The 19,044-nt window shown below is 42.1% G+C and overlaps 2 protein-coding genes across 3 annotated transcripts in view; one reads left to right on the top strand and one right to left on the bottom strand.

The window, feature by feature from the left end:
- Positions 1–1,359: 1,359 nt before the first annotated feature.
- On the top strand, positions 1,360–13,347 carry PRG4 (proteoglycan 4). Its single transcript, XM_069790724.1, has 8 exons — positions 1,360–2,051; positions 3,994–8,178; positions 9,315–9,389; positions 9,741–9,880; positions 10,709–10,865; positions 11,677–11,856; positions 12,068–12,193; positions 13,214–13,347. Exons 1-8 carry the CDS (start codon positions 2,045–2,047, stop codon positions 13,315–13,317), a joined length of 4,974 nt encoding a protein of 1,657 aa, XP_069646825.1. The 5' UTR covers positions 1,360–2,044; the 3' UTR covers positions 13,318–13,347.
- A 10-nt stretch (positions 13,348–13,357) lies between these two features.
- TPR (translocated promoter region, nuclear basket protein) overlaps positions 13,358–19,044 on the bottom strand; it is a 44,377-nt gene continuing 38,690 nt past the window's right edge. For both annotated transcript variants that reach the window (XM_069789564.1, XM_069789565.1), the window contains exons 46-51: positions 18,109–18,215; positions 17,236–17,331; positions 16,875–17,031; positions 15,183–15,301; positions 14,538–14,636; positions 13,358–13,570 (exon numbers count right to left, since the gene is read on the bottom strand). In XM_069789564.1, coding sequence (XP_069645665.1) covers positions 13,515–13,570; positions 14,538–14,636; positions 15,183–15,301; positions 16,875–17,031; positions 17,236–17,331; positions 18,109–18,215 — 634 coding nt within the window. In that variant the 3' untranslated portion in view covers positions 13,358–13,514. The remainder of the gene's footprint in view (positions 13,571–14,537; positions 14,637–15,182; positions 15,302–16,874; positions 17,032–17,235; positions 17,332–18,108; positions 18,216–19,044) is intronic.

The following is a 19,044-nucleotide window of genomic DNA, read 5'->3' as shown; positions in this document are numbered from 1 at the left end:
AGTGGAATTCTAGTCCAGAAAACACTAACAGAATATCTTTAATTTCATCATGTCCTTAAACTTTCTGGTACTTACGGACCTAAATTCATTCCTGTGAACTTGGCAAATATGGCTTGGCACCGGGTTGCTGCATTCACAGACCAGACAACTTCCAAGGCAGCCAATTTCCAAAGCGTGCACTTTAAAAAACAAGATGAGTTACAGATTATCATTTGGTTCACTTCACCAAACCACTCCCTGTCCCCAAATGCTGGTATAGCCGCTTGGTTTTGTCACTCAGTTGCACAGTATTTTATATTGAAATAGAGTCTGCATTCAGCATTTTTTGACTGGATGTCTAGAGGAGGATAAACATCTTGGAAGTGTCTTGAGGTCAATTTGCTGCCTTTGAGGTTGCTTAACGCCTCCCCCTATCTGCAGAGTTTGACATGCATGAATGCTCACAAAAGACAGCTGTTTCACTTGTTCTTCAGTTCAAATGTAATGAAAATTTAACCAACTGCTCCTCATCTTAAGACTTTCTTCCAGTATTTTAATTACTTAGCTTTGCTATTAATTTTTGTAAAAAAAAAAAAACTACCAAAAAATCCCCCAAACCCAGACTACCACTATACTCAGTATGTTGGTATTTTTGCTATTTGTGAGAACTGAGAAACCTGTTAAACCTCTTGGAATAATTTTGCTGTTTCTGCATCTTCTGAACACTTTGCCCTGTACAGCGAAGCTAAGTTTACAATGTATATCTAGGGAGCATTTTTATCTTTCCTATCCTCCAGAAGCCCTATATCCCCTGAATACACACACACACACACACACAGAGTTAAGAACTGATCAAACATTTTTGCCTCCACTACTGACTCTGAAAGCCGATTCAGCTCCCAAAGAGATTTTATTTAACAATTACGATTTCTCTCTCTTTCTCAATAAAAGCTTCAGGGTATAGTCCAACACCCAACCTTACTTGCTTTGAGTACTATCTTGCTATGAAGGTAAATCCTTTGATACCATGGTCGTCACCTTATGAGACAAAAATACCGCTCCTTTTGTAAAAAGCTTATTACACATACCTATGGCAGTTACTAGCTCATTTAGTTGAATAAAAAAAATTTTGCATGTTCACTGAGCTCCATCATGCTTTTTTCACCACTAGCAAGATCCTTCTACAAGGCTATGATAGTGGGAAGAGATGGTCTCACTTCCAGTTGTACCGTTTGACCCAGCAGTTAATTTAAAAATATTTTCTGGCTCTTACTGGATGCAAGTGAAATCCCATGCAATCTTCAGAGTTGGAAATCCTGCACACAAACCTCCAGTTTCTCCTACAACTCAGCCTACTAGATGTTAGCTTAATACTTAGACCTTGCATTGTTTCTTTGGTCCACGCCTGCTTTGTAGGTCCTGTCTCTTTCAAGGAAACTATTGCTTTTAAGATGTCTCTCCAAAATGATCACTTGTGTAGAATTATCATGCCTGAAGAACTACAACATAACTAAATCTTCAGGAGATTGTCAAAGTAAATGCTTGGCTAATATGATAGCTCCCAGAGATCCACTATAGTGAGTCAGTCCCAAGTCATCTGTAGTCAAAAAAAAAAAGCTGACAAAAAAATTAAGACAGATTTTCAGAACGCAGAACTCCACTCAGAATTCATCTTTTCCCCACCTCAAAATTGCCATTAGCAAAGAATGCCTCACCTCAAACTTCTCGGAAAAACATTTCTCCCATCTGTGATGAAACACTTAGGGATCTAAAGGGTATTTTTTCCCTTTTCCCCTGAATAAAGCTATAAAGAATCCTATAGGTAGGAAGAAACTTAGATTTATATGGAAGATGGTCACTGAAATTTTGTAATCACTTTCTTCTTATACAGTTGACACCAAGCACCTATAAAGAAAAATGCTCCCATTAACAGATTATTTTATTTCTTTCAGCACATGCAGAAAAGGCATCACCAAAAACTCCTCCAGCAAACAAATCAGCATCTAAAAGGTCATCCAAAAATGAGGAAAAGAAGCCAGAGGAAGTAACACAGCCCCATGAAGTTATGGAAGGTAGGAAAGTATATGATTGAAACAGGATGGGTGTTACCTGAAGGAACATTAAAGACCATTTTCCTGCTCTGGAAATAGAAAGCTGATGTGAGACATTACCAGACAGTTACCAAGCTTGGAACCACTCAGTTTATAAACTAATTACCTCACCTAGACCTCAGGATACTGACTTTGGAGAGTTCACTTAGCACAGATGTTAAAGTGTGGTGATGTCTCCAGCGTCCCTATTGGATTTTCACACACATCTTCCAAAAATACGTTACACACCATTGTCAGTTTTGGACAAACTCCACTGCTGAAACAGGAAGGGTGTTGTATTTTGGGACAGTGATGAATTGTCAGGACCAAGACAGGAAAATCTCCTAGCAGGTTTCTCTAGCTTTAATCAAGCCAGGCCTCATGGAGCTTCAGAAAACACATATTTATTTTTTCTGAATGGAAAATATGTTGCTTTCCTGTGTTCTTTGATATTCTGTTCCAGCTTTTAAAGTGATAACTCAGGAGATCAGTTTGAACTTGAAACCTCTAGTAACAAGAATTAAATAAGACTAGAAATCAATTCTGGCCAACATTTTAACACCTACCTTTTTTTTTTTTTTTTAATTTTAGATTTGGAGTACTTGCCTTTCCACTGTGGCAATTTCCTATTAGAAAAAAAAAAATCGATATAGTGGGTTAAATGAAATAAAATTAAGGAAATACAAATAACTATTAACAGGATCCCACTTGGCTTATGGTATTTCAGACACATTGGGTGGGAGGAAAACCTGTTCTGTAACACTCAGCTCATACTGCACTGTTTTTACAATATATTTACACAGGGATTATTTCTCACACTGCAGTATTGTAAATTCTTCCATTCTGCTGGGAGACACACAGCATCAGTGCTGCTAATAGTCATCAGGCCATCACCATCAGCAGTAGCTCAGATCTTTTTATATTTTTAGATTTGTTCAAAAGCTGAACATGGCCCCAAACCACATGATGCTGCACTTGTTTTTTTCAGGTTTTCAAGAAACAAATGCTTATTCAGCTGTAACGGTAGAGAGCAACACAGCAGGAATCCTAGAAAACAAAACAAAACCTATGTGAAAACAAAACTAAAGGCAAAACTTCAGAGAGATAACACTTAGTGAGAGATTAAACTGCAGAAGCATTTACTGTTACTTTTTACTGAATATAGCTATATTAACAATTTGACTCAAGTCAATGTAACTATACATACAAGTAAAGAGAGTCTTAAAGCTGTAAATAACAAAGAGGAAAACCATCTGAGATATAAAGGTACAGTAGGAGATACAGTCAGGTGTCTGTATTCAGAAAGTTTCTTTTCTTCCCATTTCCCTACCTATCTCCTTAAAGCCCAGGTCACTGCAGGCCATTTTACAGTTAAGGTCAGAGTAATAAATCAAAAGAACAGACTAAGAAGGGAAGTGTCTTATTAGAAGGACTATATTTTATAGTGTGGTTCCCCTTCCATGAAAAAGGACGGAAACACCAGGTGGCCTCACCTACAAACACCAAACTAAAACCTACAATGCTGCACTCAAAGCTGCGACAGCTGAGCCAAAGGATTACTTAAAACTTAGCTAAGCTGCTGCAAAGTCCTATGCAGACAAAAGGAATTCACATTTACCCCAATCCAAGTTAGTTTTGCTCTTCTAAATTATTTATCTTTTGACAGTTACCTAAGTCCATAAACTGGCATTTTACTTAGGTTTCCACATACCCTTTTTTTTCACCAGTATAAATAAATGTTTCAACCACTTTAAAGCTAATAAAGTGCAATTTTACACAGAAAGCTTTTAGAGCAAAGACCATAAAAACAACTACTGCTATTCAAAAGATAAGCAGCTCTAATTGGTATGATAAATTAATATGCAATTGGTGCATGCACTGCAATTCCAATGTCTGAATTTAATATATATTTGTTTTCTCATAGATAATAGCAGTGAACTGGAAAATAAAGCGAACAGTCCTGCTCCAACTACAAAACACCCTGATACAACCACAACAATCAAAGCAACTACATCAGGTCCAAAACCCACTTTACCACCTACAACAAGTACAACCATAAAAGAAACAACTACCAAAGAGACCACAATGGGTCAGAAAGATACCCCTGCGACAACAGCAGCACCAACGACCAACGCAGACTCTCCCACCACCCAGAAGCCTGAAGACACAACCCCTGAAGCCACAGAGGCACCACTGACAGAGGCAGACTATCCCACCACTGCTAAGGTTGAAGATATGACTGCTGAGGCCACAGAGGAAATGATGACCGAAGCAGACTCTCCCACCACCCCCAAAGCAGAAGGCACAACCCCTGAAGCCACGGAGGCACCAACAACCAAGGCAGACTCTCCCACCACCCCCAAGCCTGAAGACACAACCCCTGAAGCCACAGAGGCACCAACGACCAAGGCTGACTCCCCCACTACCCCCAAACCTGAAGAGACAACCCCTGAAGCCACAGAGGCACCAACGACCAAGGCAGACTCTCCCACCACCCCCAAACCTGAAGACACAACCCCAGAGGCACCAACGACCGAGGCAGACTCTCCCACCACCCCCAAACCTGAAGAGACAACCCCTGAAGCCACAGAGGCATCATTGACAGAGGCAGACTCTCCCACCACCCAGAAACCTGAAGACACAACCCCAGAGGCCACAGAGGCATCACTGACAGAGGCAGACTCTCCCACCACCCCCAAGCCTGAAGACACAACCCCTGAAGCCACAGAGGCACCAACGACCAAGGCAGACTCTCCCACCACCCCCAAGCCTGAAGACACAACCCCAGAGGAACCAACGACCAAGGCAGACTCTCCCACCACCCCCAAACCTGAAGACACAACCCCAGAGGCCACAGAGGCACCAACAACCAAGGCAGACTCTCCCACTACCCCCAAACCTGAAGACACAACCCCAGAGGCCACAGAGGCACCAACAACCAAGCCTGTGACTCCCACCACCCCAAAAGCTGAGGAGACAACCCTGGACGCCACAGAGGCACCAACAACCAAGGCAGACTCTCCCACCACCCCCAAGCCTGAAGAGACAACCCCAGAGGCACCAACAACCAAGGCAGACTCTCCCACCACCCCCAAACCTGAAGACACAACCCCAGAGGCACCAACGACCGAGGCAGACTCTCCCACCACCCCCAAACCTGAAGAGACAACCCCTGAAGCCACAGAGGCATCATTGACAGAGGCAGACTCTCCCACCACCCAGAAACCTGAAGACACAACCCCAGAGGCCACAGAGGCATCACTGACAGAGGCAGACTCTCCCACCACCCCCAAACCTGAAGAGACAACCCCTGAAGCCACAGAGGCACCAACGACCAAGGCAGACTCTCCCACCACCCCCAAACCTGAAGACACAACCCCAGAGGAACCAACGACCAAGGCAGACTCTCCCACCACCCCCAAACCTGAAGACACAACCCCAGAGGCCACAGAGGCACCAACAACCAAGGCAGACTCTCCCACTACCCCCAAACCTGAAGACACAACCCCAGAGGCCACAGAGGCACCAACAACCAAGCCTGTGACTCCCACCACCCCAAAAGCTGAGGAGACAACCCTGGACGCCACAGAGGCACCAACAACCAAGGCAGACTCTCCCACCACCCCCAAGCCTGAAGAGACAACCCCAGAGGCACCAACAACCAAGGCAGACTCTCCCACCACCCCCAAACCTGAAGACACAACCCCAGAGGCACCAACAACCAAGGCTGACTCCCCCACAACCCCAAAAGCAGAAGACACAACCCGTGAAGCCACAGAGGCACCAACAACCAAGGCAGACTCTCCCATCACCCCCAAACCTGAAGACACAACCCCAGAGGCACCAACAACCAGGGCAGACTCTCCCACCACCCCCAAACCTGAAGACACAACCCCAGAGGCACCAACAACCAGGGCAGACTCTCCCACTACCCCCAAACCTGAAGACACAACCACAGAGACCACAGAGGCACCAACAACCAAGGCAGACTCTCCCACCTCTCTGAAACCTGAAGACACAACCGCAGAGGCCACAGAGGCACCAACGACCAAGGCAGACTCCCCCACCACCCCCAAACCTGAAGACACAACCCCAGAGGCACCAACGACCGAGGCAGACTCTCCCACCACCCCCAAGCCTGAAGAGACAACCCCTGAAGCCACAGAGGCACCAATGACCAAGGCAGACTCTCCCACCACCCCCAAACCTGAAGACACAACCCCAGAGGCCACAGAGGCACCAACAACCAAGGCAGACTCTCCCACCACCCCCAAACCTGAAGACACAACCCCTGAAGCCACAGAGGCACCAACGACCAAGGCAGACTCCCCCACCACCCCCAAACCTGAAGACACAACCCCAGAGGCACCAACGACCAAGGCTGACTCCCCCACCACCCCCAAACCTGAAGACACAACCCCAGAGGCACCAACAACCAAGGCTGACTCCCCCACCACCCCCAAACCTGAAGACACAACCCCTGAAGCCACAGAGGCACCAACGACCAAGGCAGACTCTCCCACCACCCCCAAACCTGAAGACACAACCCCTGAAGCCACAGAGGCACCAACGACCAAGGCAGACTCCCCCACCACCCCCAAACCTGAAGACACAACCCCAGAGGCACCAACAACCAAGGCTGACTCCCCCACCACCCCCAAACCTGAAGACACAACCCGTGAAGCCACAGAGGCACCAACAACCAAGGCAGACTCTCCCACCACCTCCAAACCTGAAGACACAACTCCAGAGGCTCCAACCACCAAGGTAGACTCTCCCACTACCCCTAAACTGGAGAAGGCAGAGGCAGACTCTCCCAACACCCCTGAGGTTAAGGGGACTACCCCTGCAGCTACTGAGGCTGACACCACTGCCATACAGAAAACAACACCTCTTGAAATGACAACTACTGTCCCTGGATTAGTAACAACTGCTAAAAAAGACACAACCACTCAAAGCCGTGAGGTGGTCTCAACTAGGAAGGAAACACCCATACCTGAAGCAGACACGACAGTTTCAGAAACAACAGCAGAGAAGAAAATTACAACTCCCGCACCTAAATTAGCAACCAGCACAACTGCAAAAGACACGACTACAGCAGTAGAAAGGATAGTGGTGACTGCAGCTAGGACTACTGAGATTGTAAGAATACCGGACAAAAAAGACAAAACAACAGCTAAAACTGTTACTACTCCTATAACCAAAGAGACAACGACTAAAATAGAAACAACCACTGTGAACAAAGACATAACTACACCCAAGAAAGACAAAACTACTGTGCTTAAAGACATTTTAACAACAAAAAGTAGGAAATACACAACTACTGTAACTACGGTTATAACAGCTAAACCAGATGACTCTCCTAAAGTTAAGGATGATATTCCCAATACAACACCTACAGCCAAGGAAGCTGTCACTACAGCAGCTGAATCAGAAGCAACTACTGCAGACAAAAAGACTACAACAACAGCTGCAGAAAAAGAAGCAAGCCCAGCTAAACAAGACAAGACTCCCATACCAAAAGAGACTTTAACAGCTAAAAAAGAAGAAAACCCTGTGGGAACAGCAACTGTAACGACAGCAGCCGCAGCAGCTACAACTCCATTGCCCAAGCCTACCGTGTTGGCAACAACTGCCAAAACAGATTCAACTCCTAAACCCAGGGAGATTGTAACAACAAATAAAAGAGACACAATTATGGAAACTAAGCAGACTGTAACAGCAGCAGCTAAAGAGAGCACAAGTAGTATTTGTGTTGTAGAGACAACAACGGCTGGTAAAGACGTAACAACGATCAAAAAAACTAGCATCACACCTGAAAAAGAAATGGGAGATGACACTGAAAAGGCCCCTACTATTGACAAAGGAGAGGAAACTACAGTTACCAAACAGAACACTACAAGAGATAAAAAAGACACCATAGAAGAAATGTTTATTGTTTCTAAAGGGACATCCAAGCCAACTATACATTTCCAGGAGGTTACTGACACGAGAGACGAGCCTCATCCAGCCGACCCTGAAACTCTGCCAATAAAAGAGGAGCCCGACACAAACAACAAGCCTTTAATACAAACTGCAGACTTGCCAATTTTAACTGGAGAAACACAAGGTAATTGCATTCCAGTAGGTACAAAAGCACCAATAACTCCACCAGAGAGCACAACAAAACACGTGAGTAAAGCACATGCAAGACCTTTCTATCTGGTGCCACAAGAACATGGCACTCCTGTCCCAATGGTCAACCATAACCACGGTGCTACAGCTGCCAGCATCCTGAATACTGGTACCTTGGTTTTCAATTGTGTTAATGAAATTCCCCAAGTACTTTAGAGCATGATCTTGTTTCAGTAATTAGTTTCAGTAATTGGTCCTGCTGAAAAATGTTTGCTTTAGAGGTACTACCTACTTAGGTACTGCAGAAGATGCAAACAGAAAAAAGTCAAGGAAAGAGACGATAAATTTCTAAGTCCCATGAAAGCATTGCTAGGGAGGAAAACATTGCTGAATATCCACCGTTACTCATGGTACCTAACCTAGCATTTTGTAGTCGCATACAAAAAACGTCACATAAGATCGACAAGAAGTCTTTTCCTTGTATTCTCTTTCCTCTGTGCTTTTTGCCACAATGTTTTTCATGTCCTCACTATTTATTTTAATCAGAGATAGCCCGCAGGTTCTTGGGCATTTTTTTTTCCAATCATATACTGACAGATATTTTGGAGAGGAAAAAAAAAAGTTTTTTAGATGGGAAATACTTGGAGTTTTGTCCAAACCAGGTTCATCCTTCCTTTATATTTAACTGAAAATAAATGTAAGTGCTTTTTTTAAGAAATGAGGAGGGGGAAGTGAACCCACTAGCGTAGCTTGGAGAAACATCAAGTAAACATCCCAGAGCATGAAGAAATTAAATGAGGGATGTAGCATACAATGCATTTAAAGGTCTTTTTCTGAATTACAAGTACTTAGGTAAGCAATAAGCAAAGATATACCTAGTCATGTAAACGCTGGTCTTGCACTCCTGGGATCAAAACACGAGAGTCAAACTCTCCAAGAATGTATCTCAAATGAGTAATTAAACCCTTTGCATGAGAAGCGCCAGGCAGAGGCCTGAACGGCAGAGAGCCCCCGCCATCACCTGGCACAAAGGGTCACATTTAACAGCCATAGTGCTACTGGCGGAGGGCTGGGGAGGTAACGCCGTTTTTTGTGGAATGTTCAACAAACCCGCGCCACTGTGTTTTGCAGAGAAAGACCTGTGCAGCGGGAAGCCGGCAGATGGCATGGTGGCCCTGCCGAACGGCACCCTGGCCGTCTTCCGAGGTAGGTAGGCCGGCCCCGGCCCCGGCCCCGGCCCCGGCCCCCCTCCTCCCCTGCCGCCCTCACCGGCCCCGGCCCCGGCCCCGGCCCCCCTCCTCCCCTGCCGCCCTCACCGGCCCCGGCCCCGGCCCCGGCCCCAACCCCCCGGAGACCCTTCAGCGCTCCGAGGCCCTCACGAAGCGACGCCTGAGCCCGGTGGCTTTCCTCCCCTCTGCGCCGCGCACCCGAGGGCAGGAGCGAGGGAGGGCAGGCGGGGCGATCCCCGCTTCCAGCGCCTTCCTCCCTGCGTGCTTCTGTCTGTCTGTCCATCTGTCGGCCCACACGCGTTTCACCGTGTCCCCTCCCGCCGCGCAGGTCACTACTACTGGCTGCTGAACGGCAGGAGCCGGCCGACCACCAGCCCCCGCCGAATCAGCGACGGCTGGGGCATCCCGTCCCCCATCGACGCCGTCTTCTCCAGGTGCAACTGCGATGGCAAGACCTTCTTCATCAAGGTGGGGAGCGAGCGCGGCGGGAGGCAGCCGAGAAGGTGCGGGGGGCAGCTCAGCTGGAGGGAGGGCGCAGGTTTTGAAAGGCAGCCCCGCCGAAGAGGAGCCTTGCGGTGCTCTGGGGCCGTGTTGCGCATTTTTTAGAGAAAAGGGCCTTTTCCAACAGCGCAGTGGGCTTGAAACTCTGCGGGTGAAGTTCAGTGTCTCTTCCCCAGCTCCCCCCTCTCATCTGCCTTGAGACGGTGCTTATCAGGGAAAACCTCAGTTCAGTGGGTTTTTCCCCTGTAATTGGCTAGGAGACAAAGCTTTGGCAGAGTAGCTGATACTACATATGAGCCGCACTTCAAAGAAAAATCCAACTCTTTAAAATACGGGTATTTCATGGTGTCTCTCCCTCGCCCAAACATGGCCTAAGTTTGTTCCTAATACATTTCCCTTCCTGAAAGAAGATTATTAAATGCACACACCTCATGATAGACATTATATGGTTATTTCCCAATTAATCATTCAGTCCTGGAATTCAAGCAGCTTTTTCTATCTGTGAGAACTTACAGATTTAGAAAGCAAACCGCTTTGTTCAGTAACCACTCTTAACAGTTCATTTCTAAGATATTCTATCCCTACTCAAAGGCAGTGTTAAAAGACTGCAGAAGGTGTTTTATGAAGTTGTAATATTTTTTTTTCCTGTTTTTAATGGATGTAGGAGTGGTTCCAGTCAGTTTCACAATGTAGTTATCAAAATGCTAGTGTTATGATTATTTTTCATGTCTGTGTTGAAGCTCAATTACCAAGAATGAATTTCCTCTAAATGTCCTTTTTTCCTTAAATCATTAGGGTCCCCAATACTGGCGTTTCACTAACGGTGTTATGGATAAAGGCTATCCCAAACCTCTTGCAAACGGATTTGCAGGCCTACGTGGGAAAATAGTAGCAACCCTCCCCGTGGCAAGATACAACAACAGACCAGAATCTGTTTATTTTATCAAAAAAGGTACATCTCATATTTCAGGAGTTCACAGATGATCAAAATGTTCTTGAATTGCCTTAGGAATAAAACACTGTTTCTCTTGAGTGAAAGATGTATTTCTTTCAAAAACAAACATAAGTGATGTCAGAGTGTGCTAGGTGGTCAAAAATTTGTGTTCATACTTACAGATCTTTTAAGTGCATTTTAAAATCAACAGGACTGTAAGGGACAGAATCCAGCACTGTAGCAGACAAACATTAAAATAAGTTTTATCTGGTGGTAAAACTACTTTGGTCTCAAGTTAATTAGAGAAGGGAAGGCTTTAATCTTACTAGTTCATAACTGTGTATGGCAATCTCCCTCCCTATTGCATATTTTAAATTAATGTAATTTCCTTATATGAATGATGTACTGCCAACATAAGAATTGCTATCTGAATTTAAAAAGCAGGGGTTAACAAAGCACAAATCCTTTTCTGGACTCTAGGCCTCCTCTCATGCAGCCTAAAATGATGGTCTTACCGTCTCCTTGATAAATGGGAATGATGCCAACAAAAACAGTTCCCCTGGAATTGTACTTAGAACAGTAACTGTAATGAGCCTACAGAAGGTATCATTACATCTAGAAACACATGTTGGGTTTAGAGAGCAAGACTTTATCTCAAAATGTAGGAACAGATACAAAAAGCTGAAGGCTGCCACAGTTGTAGATGTATTAAAATGATGCTATTGTTCTCCTGCATGTAAGATGGATATCAATGACATTTTCATATCTGATCTAGCTGGTGGTTTGTGGTTGGGTTTTTTTAACCAAATGAAACAAATGTCTATTTTAGATGGCAATATGCAACAGTATGTCTACAAACAAGAACCAGCCAAGAAGTGTCAAAGAAGAAGCCAGGTTACCATAAGATACCCAGCTTATGTCCCAAGGCTTGTAATAAGGAGACGCTTTCAACGTGCAGTAAGAATGCCAACCGTTATTCAGACTGTCAGAATCAACCCGTATCCATCTGGTAACTTATGTTTATTAAGCTTCTTTTATACAACCGTTTTACTCTTAGTAATTTCTGAAACACAACATTCTGTTCCATTTTTTTAAAATATAGTACTTTTGAAGTTTTTTTAATCCAACAGATCTCGCTTGCTGTAGATTATACAAGCAAATGATAGCTTACAGCAGACACACTGTGACACCTCCTAAGTGAAGTTTTCTTTTGCTTGCAGGAGTTTTGCATAAGGAAATCAAAATGACTGCCTACTGGAGAGGGCTCCCGAAAGTTATTCATTCAACTATATCACTACCCAACTACAATAAGCCAGATGGCTATGATTATTATGCCTTCTCTTACAGTAAGTTAAAGCTAATACAAGTTACTATGTATCTCAAAAGACTAGGGGATGGGGAAGAAAGAAGCCCATGTATCTCTCAGCTTTCCAAAGCATGAAGGTTACCACTTGTGGTTCTGCAAGACTGATTTTAAGAACTACTAAAAACTCCTGAGAATTAAATTGTTGCCTGTCATCGAGAGATGTTTCAATTAAAAAAAATTATAAATCAATAGTTACAGGACAACTAGCAGTAACCAGGTACAATGATTCAAACTAGCCAGTTGCAGAAAGCATTGCCGTAAGAGTTCAGGCTTATAAAGTGACAAAAAACCTGACGCTTAAATGCAGAATTGTATTAATGATAGATTGAAATCCTTTGACCACTATATATTGATAGTTTTTTCACTGGCTTCCATGGAACTATGTTTCTGACAAAACAAAAACGGGAGGGACATGAACCATTTTGTTCTACAGGAAAAAATTATTTATTTAAGATTCCAGATTAGGTAGATCCTTTCACTCTAGCCAGGATCATGTAAAAGCATTCCTCAGAATTTTCTGGATGATTCAGAAAAAAAAGCTCTAAGAACTAGCTCTATCCACATACGGGATATTAAAGTAAGTCTCTACCAGTATGACCTAATTCCTAACCTTAACACAGGCCAATTCACACTCATGGACCACAGAGTTCCCACTGTAGACAGTGCAGGATTGTTTTGTTTCTAGTTCATTTGATTTCCAAATTCTTAAGTCTACTTCTTGTGTTCTAGTAGTATAAGGTTATTCTTACCTACTCCCTGTTCTTGGGACAGATTTAATTACTAGCAGTACTGTAAAACTTAGCTAAACACAAAGAAGGACGTGTAAAAAAATTGAGGACAGAAATTGATTTTTAGCACCTCTCAACTCCATATATGTATGTGGAATGAAAAATCTGTTACTCTTGCCTAAATGAAACTGAAGGAAGGTTTTAACTTCAGGGTTCTTTCCATGTACTAAATGTAGTTCCTGGAATTTAATTCTGACATACCTTCTTTTCAGATCGGTACTACAGTTTGGATGTTGGCAGAAGAATAGCAAGACCTGTTACTGCTCTCACAGGAAAGACTGTATCTAAAGACTGGTACAACTGTCCTAGCAAGTGATGGATAGTAGAGGATTTTAAAAAAAGATGCCATTTGAATGTTGACATTTTGTCTAATTTTATTAATAAAGACATTGAAATGTGTGCACACAAATCTAAGTATAAAATGCTGCTTTAAGCTCTGGCTTCATTACACTAAAGCAACCACAGGCAAACTGGCACTTTTGTATACGCAGCTGTAATTACTTTACAGATCATTTAACTAATATTTCCTCTGTTCAGGCCTCCTCTGCCTCCCATTGCATGAGTTACACCTGCATTGGGAAAGAAAACAAATGCATTAATGTAAATCCCTTTTACCCTTTTAATCAACCATTGGTACATGTGATGCTTCATTCTTCTGTAAGGAATTGCTACTGCAGTGGAGCACTTCCTTTCTGGTAAAATTCAGGGCTCCCCCTCCCTCCCCTCCATTACACTTCTGTCATTTAAAAGGGTGCTGTTGACTTGTGATCCTGTCTCAGGCCCTGTGCTGAAAGAACAAGTATAGAATTCTTACACCATATTTGAAATCAGTTGGTCCATCCCTTTTGTTATTAAAGAAATTGTGATCAGGCAGAAAGAAAAATCTATCCCAGGTCCACCTCCTCGCTTTTTTTTTCTATTTCTTTAAAATACCAGATACCTCTATTTCAATGCTAGTATCAAGTCTTCTACAATGTTAATATAATGCCAAACTGAATACAATTCATGTAAGGATTTTTCTTAATACAGAAGTTGCAAACAATAATTTATTGTCATGGTTCAACTCTATATTGCATGACAAAAGTCTGTAATACTTCCATAAACTTTTTCTGTTGTTTTTTTTTTAAATCAGTGTAAGACTTAGTGATATAACTGGAACTCTTAATGTACCAAATGGGAAACTGATATGTAATGTTAAAGATTTCTAAACTTATATCCTAACATTTTAAAAAATCTTTTAAAACCCTGCGAAGTTTAAGATCTACTGCCATTCCCTTTCTCTCCACTGATAAGAACCAAGTGCCACATAAGAAGAAAGTCTGCCTATTTAAAAAACGCTCAGACTAACATACTAAACCAAAACTACAGAGCTTTTAGGGTAACATATTGAAAGCTAGGGCAGGGATGCTGTATTAGTCAGTGTCTTACAAGCAAACACAGGCGTATAAAGTAGTACTTCATATATAGTCCCCACAGGAAGAAAGTGCTAGAAACTTGTTTGAAAAAGTCTGAATTTGAGCAACCATGAACACTTACCCCTCTGTCTGTTGAACTGACGACCACGAACACCAGTTCTTAATGTTGGTGGCTGAAGTCTGACACGTCGAAACGGCTTAGGCTGATTACTGCTTGTGTCTGTGAAGAAGTGGAAATGCAGTAAAGAATGTCTGTATATAGTACAGTTTCTCACTGTTAATGTTTACATGATTTGATAGGCATTATGCTCTTGAATTTAAAATTATGGAGGTGCATCCTTACTTCATTGACATCTTCTCGGATATAAATAAAAGCCTCAAAACAAGTAAGTTTGGGACTTCTTTCATTACCTATGCTAGGTGATAAACTGGTAACTCAAGAGTAATTTACTTACTCTTCTTTGATGATTTAATTGAATGAAAGTGTATTTTTAAATCTGACATCAAACATAACAGCGGACAGAATCACCGAAGTATCAATAACTTCTGCTCCTTGAAGCATTATTCTTACTACAGCCTACTCTAGTTACTGCGGTTCAAGTAAAAATTGTTTGCCATTAAGACTATAGGCATCAAAATGTGATCTTGCTCTAAGAGTTCTATCTTATTTTGTGTATCTTGGCTATCAGCAGTGTGTGACGCTGGTCCAAAAAGTTCCCACACGTAATGAAATGGTATGAAATAACTTTCCAGCAATTAACCTCACCTGCAGATGAACTAGAAGGAGGATCTTGACTAGTCGAAGGAAGATCTGACTCATCAGATGCTTGAACAGATTCTTCTTCTTGCTGGCTATCAATTTCTAGGCCTGCTTCTGAAGTAATTCTAGAAGAGGAGGAGGGGGAGGAAAAACGTTTCAGTGTCTTCAGATAGTTTCAAAAAGGTCAGGAAAAAAAAGATCATCTTGGAGCAGAAAGATTCCTATGCAAATGCCTTTCCCCAGAAATTCTCACCTGTTTTATTGTTTTGTCATGTCCCCCCTTCCCCAATCATTAAAGATTTATATGGCTTTTAGAAAAATAACAATGTAATTTCCTTGATATGCAGCCCAACTCCAGATGAATATTCAACATACTAATTGTCTTTCAGAGAAGGTCATAAAAGCTATTTAGGAACAATAACTAAAAAACTTAACATGATGGTTGGTGGTGTTTATGTTTAGACAGGGGAAGAATGAAGCAGAGGGACTGCACTGACCGATTATGCCTAAAGATCGCTCATTGGTGCAATACCTAAGTTATTTGGGCTCGGTCTTCAAAAGACAAAAACCAAAAAGCATTATAGGGCTGGAAAAAAATTAAACATTCAATTTAGTTTAAATGCAGCTCACTTTTTAGTATACATTTTATTTAGCTTAACTAGTATATAAAAACTGTTAGAAGATGATAACTGAAACTTAAAAACTGTCAAAATACCTGTTCTCTACTATCAACACACTGACTTGCTTTCCTATCAAGCTAAAAGCCTGTTCCGAACTACAGATTGTTCTGTGAACCACTTACTTCCTCTATGGATATACTTATCATTCACTAAAGATTAGATGGTTTTGTAAGAAACAAATATGAGACCTTAACATTAGAATACCCATCCTATGTTCTATCTACTCATAGGCAGACTATTGCAGTCCAAGTTGGTGCTGCATCAAGAAAATTGTGTGGCATATTTAACTTGCAGCATTAACATTTCATTTTCTTATGGCCAAACCTCCTACCTCCTGCAATCAGTAGATAAAAGTTTAGGTAAATTGTGAACTACACATCTTTTATTATGCAACCAATAAAAATAAAGAGTAAAATATAGCATTAAATGATAACCTATCCCCTTTTAGATTTGTAATGTATTTGGATCATAATACAAAATGTAGCAATTATTATAAATACTAAAAATTGCACCTGCAAAGTGGAAGACAAAATAACTTGTCTATCAAATTCTTAAGAACTGCTTATTCCCCTCCCTTGTGCTACACTTTTTGTACTTGCACTGCCTTAACTGAATGACGTCATTATACATGCTTGCTTTGTAATGAGGAGTGATTTTCTCTATTAACAAACAGGAATGCTTTAGCCTTTATTCTACAAAGCCCAGTCCTTCAAACTGAGGTCTTTACCATCAGTATTTGACTACTACAGAGCCCTCTGCATTCTGAAAAAATACAGAAATCTTTTTTTTATTTTGTGACTTTTATATTAGCTATGTTAAATCAGAAGAAGAAAACCTTTGGGTTTAGATGAAAAGGTCAGATTGTACTACTTCACAAAATTATTAAATCCTGTTTGAGATGTCCTTTCTACTAGAACAGGTTAAATTGAAAATGAGTCACAGGCACACTTAGATGAAAACAAATCATTAAAACTAATATGACATCAAGTCTTAGTGAACCAAACAAGTCATAGTTTACCCTTCAGATTCTGCCTCTGCAAAAACTTCATCCCCATCATCACCCGCTCCAGCCTCTGTAGTGGTGGACAGATTGCCAGTAGATGTTGTAACCATTGGAACAGACTGAGAAGCATGCTCTGAAGCGTCCGCTGATGCACTTTCAGTAAAAACTGTTACTGTACAGGAAAGGTAGTTTCATAAACATCAAGTTAGTTTGAATCTCCTACAGAAAATCTATGGAAATCTTAGGCATGTCAGGGAAAGGTCTCCTGAATACTCCTGACGAAGCAATAAGCACTATAACGGCAAAAATCTAACTCTCTTCTGGAACATCAAGGTTTCCAACCTTTACTTCAGCCTGAAAATTTCTTGCCACTTACCTGGTGCTGCTACTTGTAATGGTGTTGTGGGAACGCTACGACCACCTGATTCTTCCTCATGAGCAAGGAATAGTGGGGTTTCATACATTCCTAAACCTGCAACACAAAGTTTTATTGACAATTAGAATAGCCAGCTAAAAACCAGATTAACTGTCTTCTCTGTACACTTGATGAAATCCAGTGATTTGTACTTAAACATGGAGATTTTTGTTATTTTAAGCTGACCTGACTTACTGCCAAAGCTAATTATAATTTATTGAAAGGTAAAACCTTGATAAAAATATTTCTATTTGTTCTACTTTCATCCTTTTCTTATGCCATTGTTGTGCTGTGAGCTTTCTTCAAAGAACAGCATACTGTTCCATGCTGACAGGGATGCACGGGAAAGGGACCGATCCAGCACAACAGCAAAAACAATACAGACAAACTGTCTGGCCAGCTCTTAGCAGGTAAGGATATATCCCAAGGATTTCTTTGCATTTGCTGTTTTCCCCTATTACGTTACTTCTGGAAAACTACAATCAAGAGTAAAATTAAAGTTAAAAGCCATTCCTTCAATATTTCATTTTTCCTTAAATGAAATTTCTTGTGCCCAGCAGGCAATTTGTCCTACATAAAATTTCATCTTCTCTGGTTCACAAGCCTGTTGCTCCTACCTACAGAAGCATTGTACTTTTTAAACCATATTGCAAATGGAAGTGAAACAGCTTGAAGGAAACACCTTTTTACTTTGTTAGTCTCTCTCTGCTGACAATTAAGTGTCGCAGGCTTCCACACTTCAACAAGTACCTCAAGTAGAATTGCGTTTTACTGACTGCGTTATTTGTTTTCCACTCTAGCAACCACAGAAAAGAAAGTACAGAAGTGGTTTACCTCCTTGTGATGCAAGCTGACCAAGATCAGAGTGACTTGAGCTAGTTTGTGGCATATCTTCAGGGGGTCCAAATCTGAATCTAGGAACTCCAGCTACCTGGGGGGAACTATCAAAATAAAGACTTCAGGAATTCTGCAATTTTTCCAGTGATTGAAGAGGGAACAAAAAGAAAGACAAGGCAAAAAAAAAAAAAAAAAAAAAAAAAAAAAAGGCGGCAAAACACCCCCAGACAGCTTTCTGACCAAGAGAACAAATTATGCATGAGACAAAATGAATTAATATTGACCATAAAAATCAGCTAAACTACTGCTAATTAAATAGCAATTAGTTTCTCAAAAATATTTGGACTGCATCTGAAATCAGTATAAACAGTCCTGAAGAGAATATTGATTACTTATTCATCCTATGAATTCTCACAATTTTAAGTGGATTGCTGAACATGTCCAGAACTGTCCCAAATCCAGAAACGGAGATAACTTTTCCTACTTTATTGGTAATACTAGGGGGCAGGGGGGGCGATGACACGGGACAGAGCGGGGAAGGAAATGAAAAAGAACAACTTTTTTTTTTTTTTAATTAATCTCTTCTTAAGTCAGTCACAATACTGTCCTGGCTTCAGCTGGGATAGAGTTGTCTTCCTAGTAGCTGGTACAGTGCTGTTTTTGAGTTAGGTATGAGAAGAATGTTGATAACACAGATGTTTTCAGTTGTTGCTAAGTAATGTTTAGTCTAAAGTCAAGGATTTTTCAGCTTCTGATGCCCAGCCAGCAAGAAGGCTGGAGGGGCACAAGTAGTTGGGAGGGGACAGAGCCAGGGCAGCTGACCCAAAGTGGCCAAAGGGATATTCCATACCATGCGATGTCATGCCCAGTATATAAACTGGGGGGAGTGGGGGGATCGCCGCTCGGGGACTAACTGAGTGTCAGTCGGCAGGT

This window comes from Haliaeetus albicilla, chromosome 8, assembly GCF_947461875.1.
Source record: "Haliaeetus albicilla chromosome 8, bHalAlb1.1, whole genome shotgun sequence".
In the NCBI taxonomy this organism is placed as follows: domain Eukaryota; kingdom Metazoa; phylum Chordata; class Aves; order Accipitriformes; family Accipitridae; genus Haliaeetus; species Haliaeetus albicilla.
Note: the sequence above shows the minus strand (reverse complement) of the source record. Positions and strands in the feature narration are given on the sequence as shown.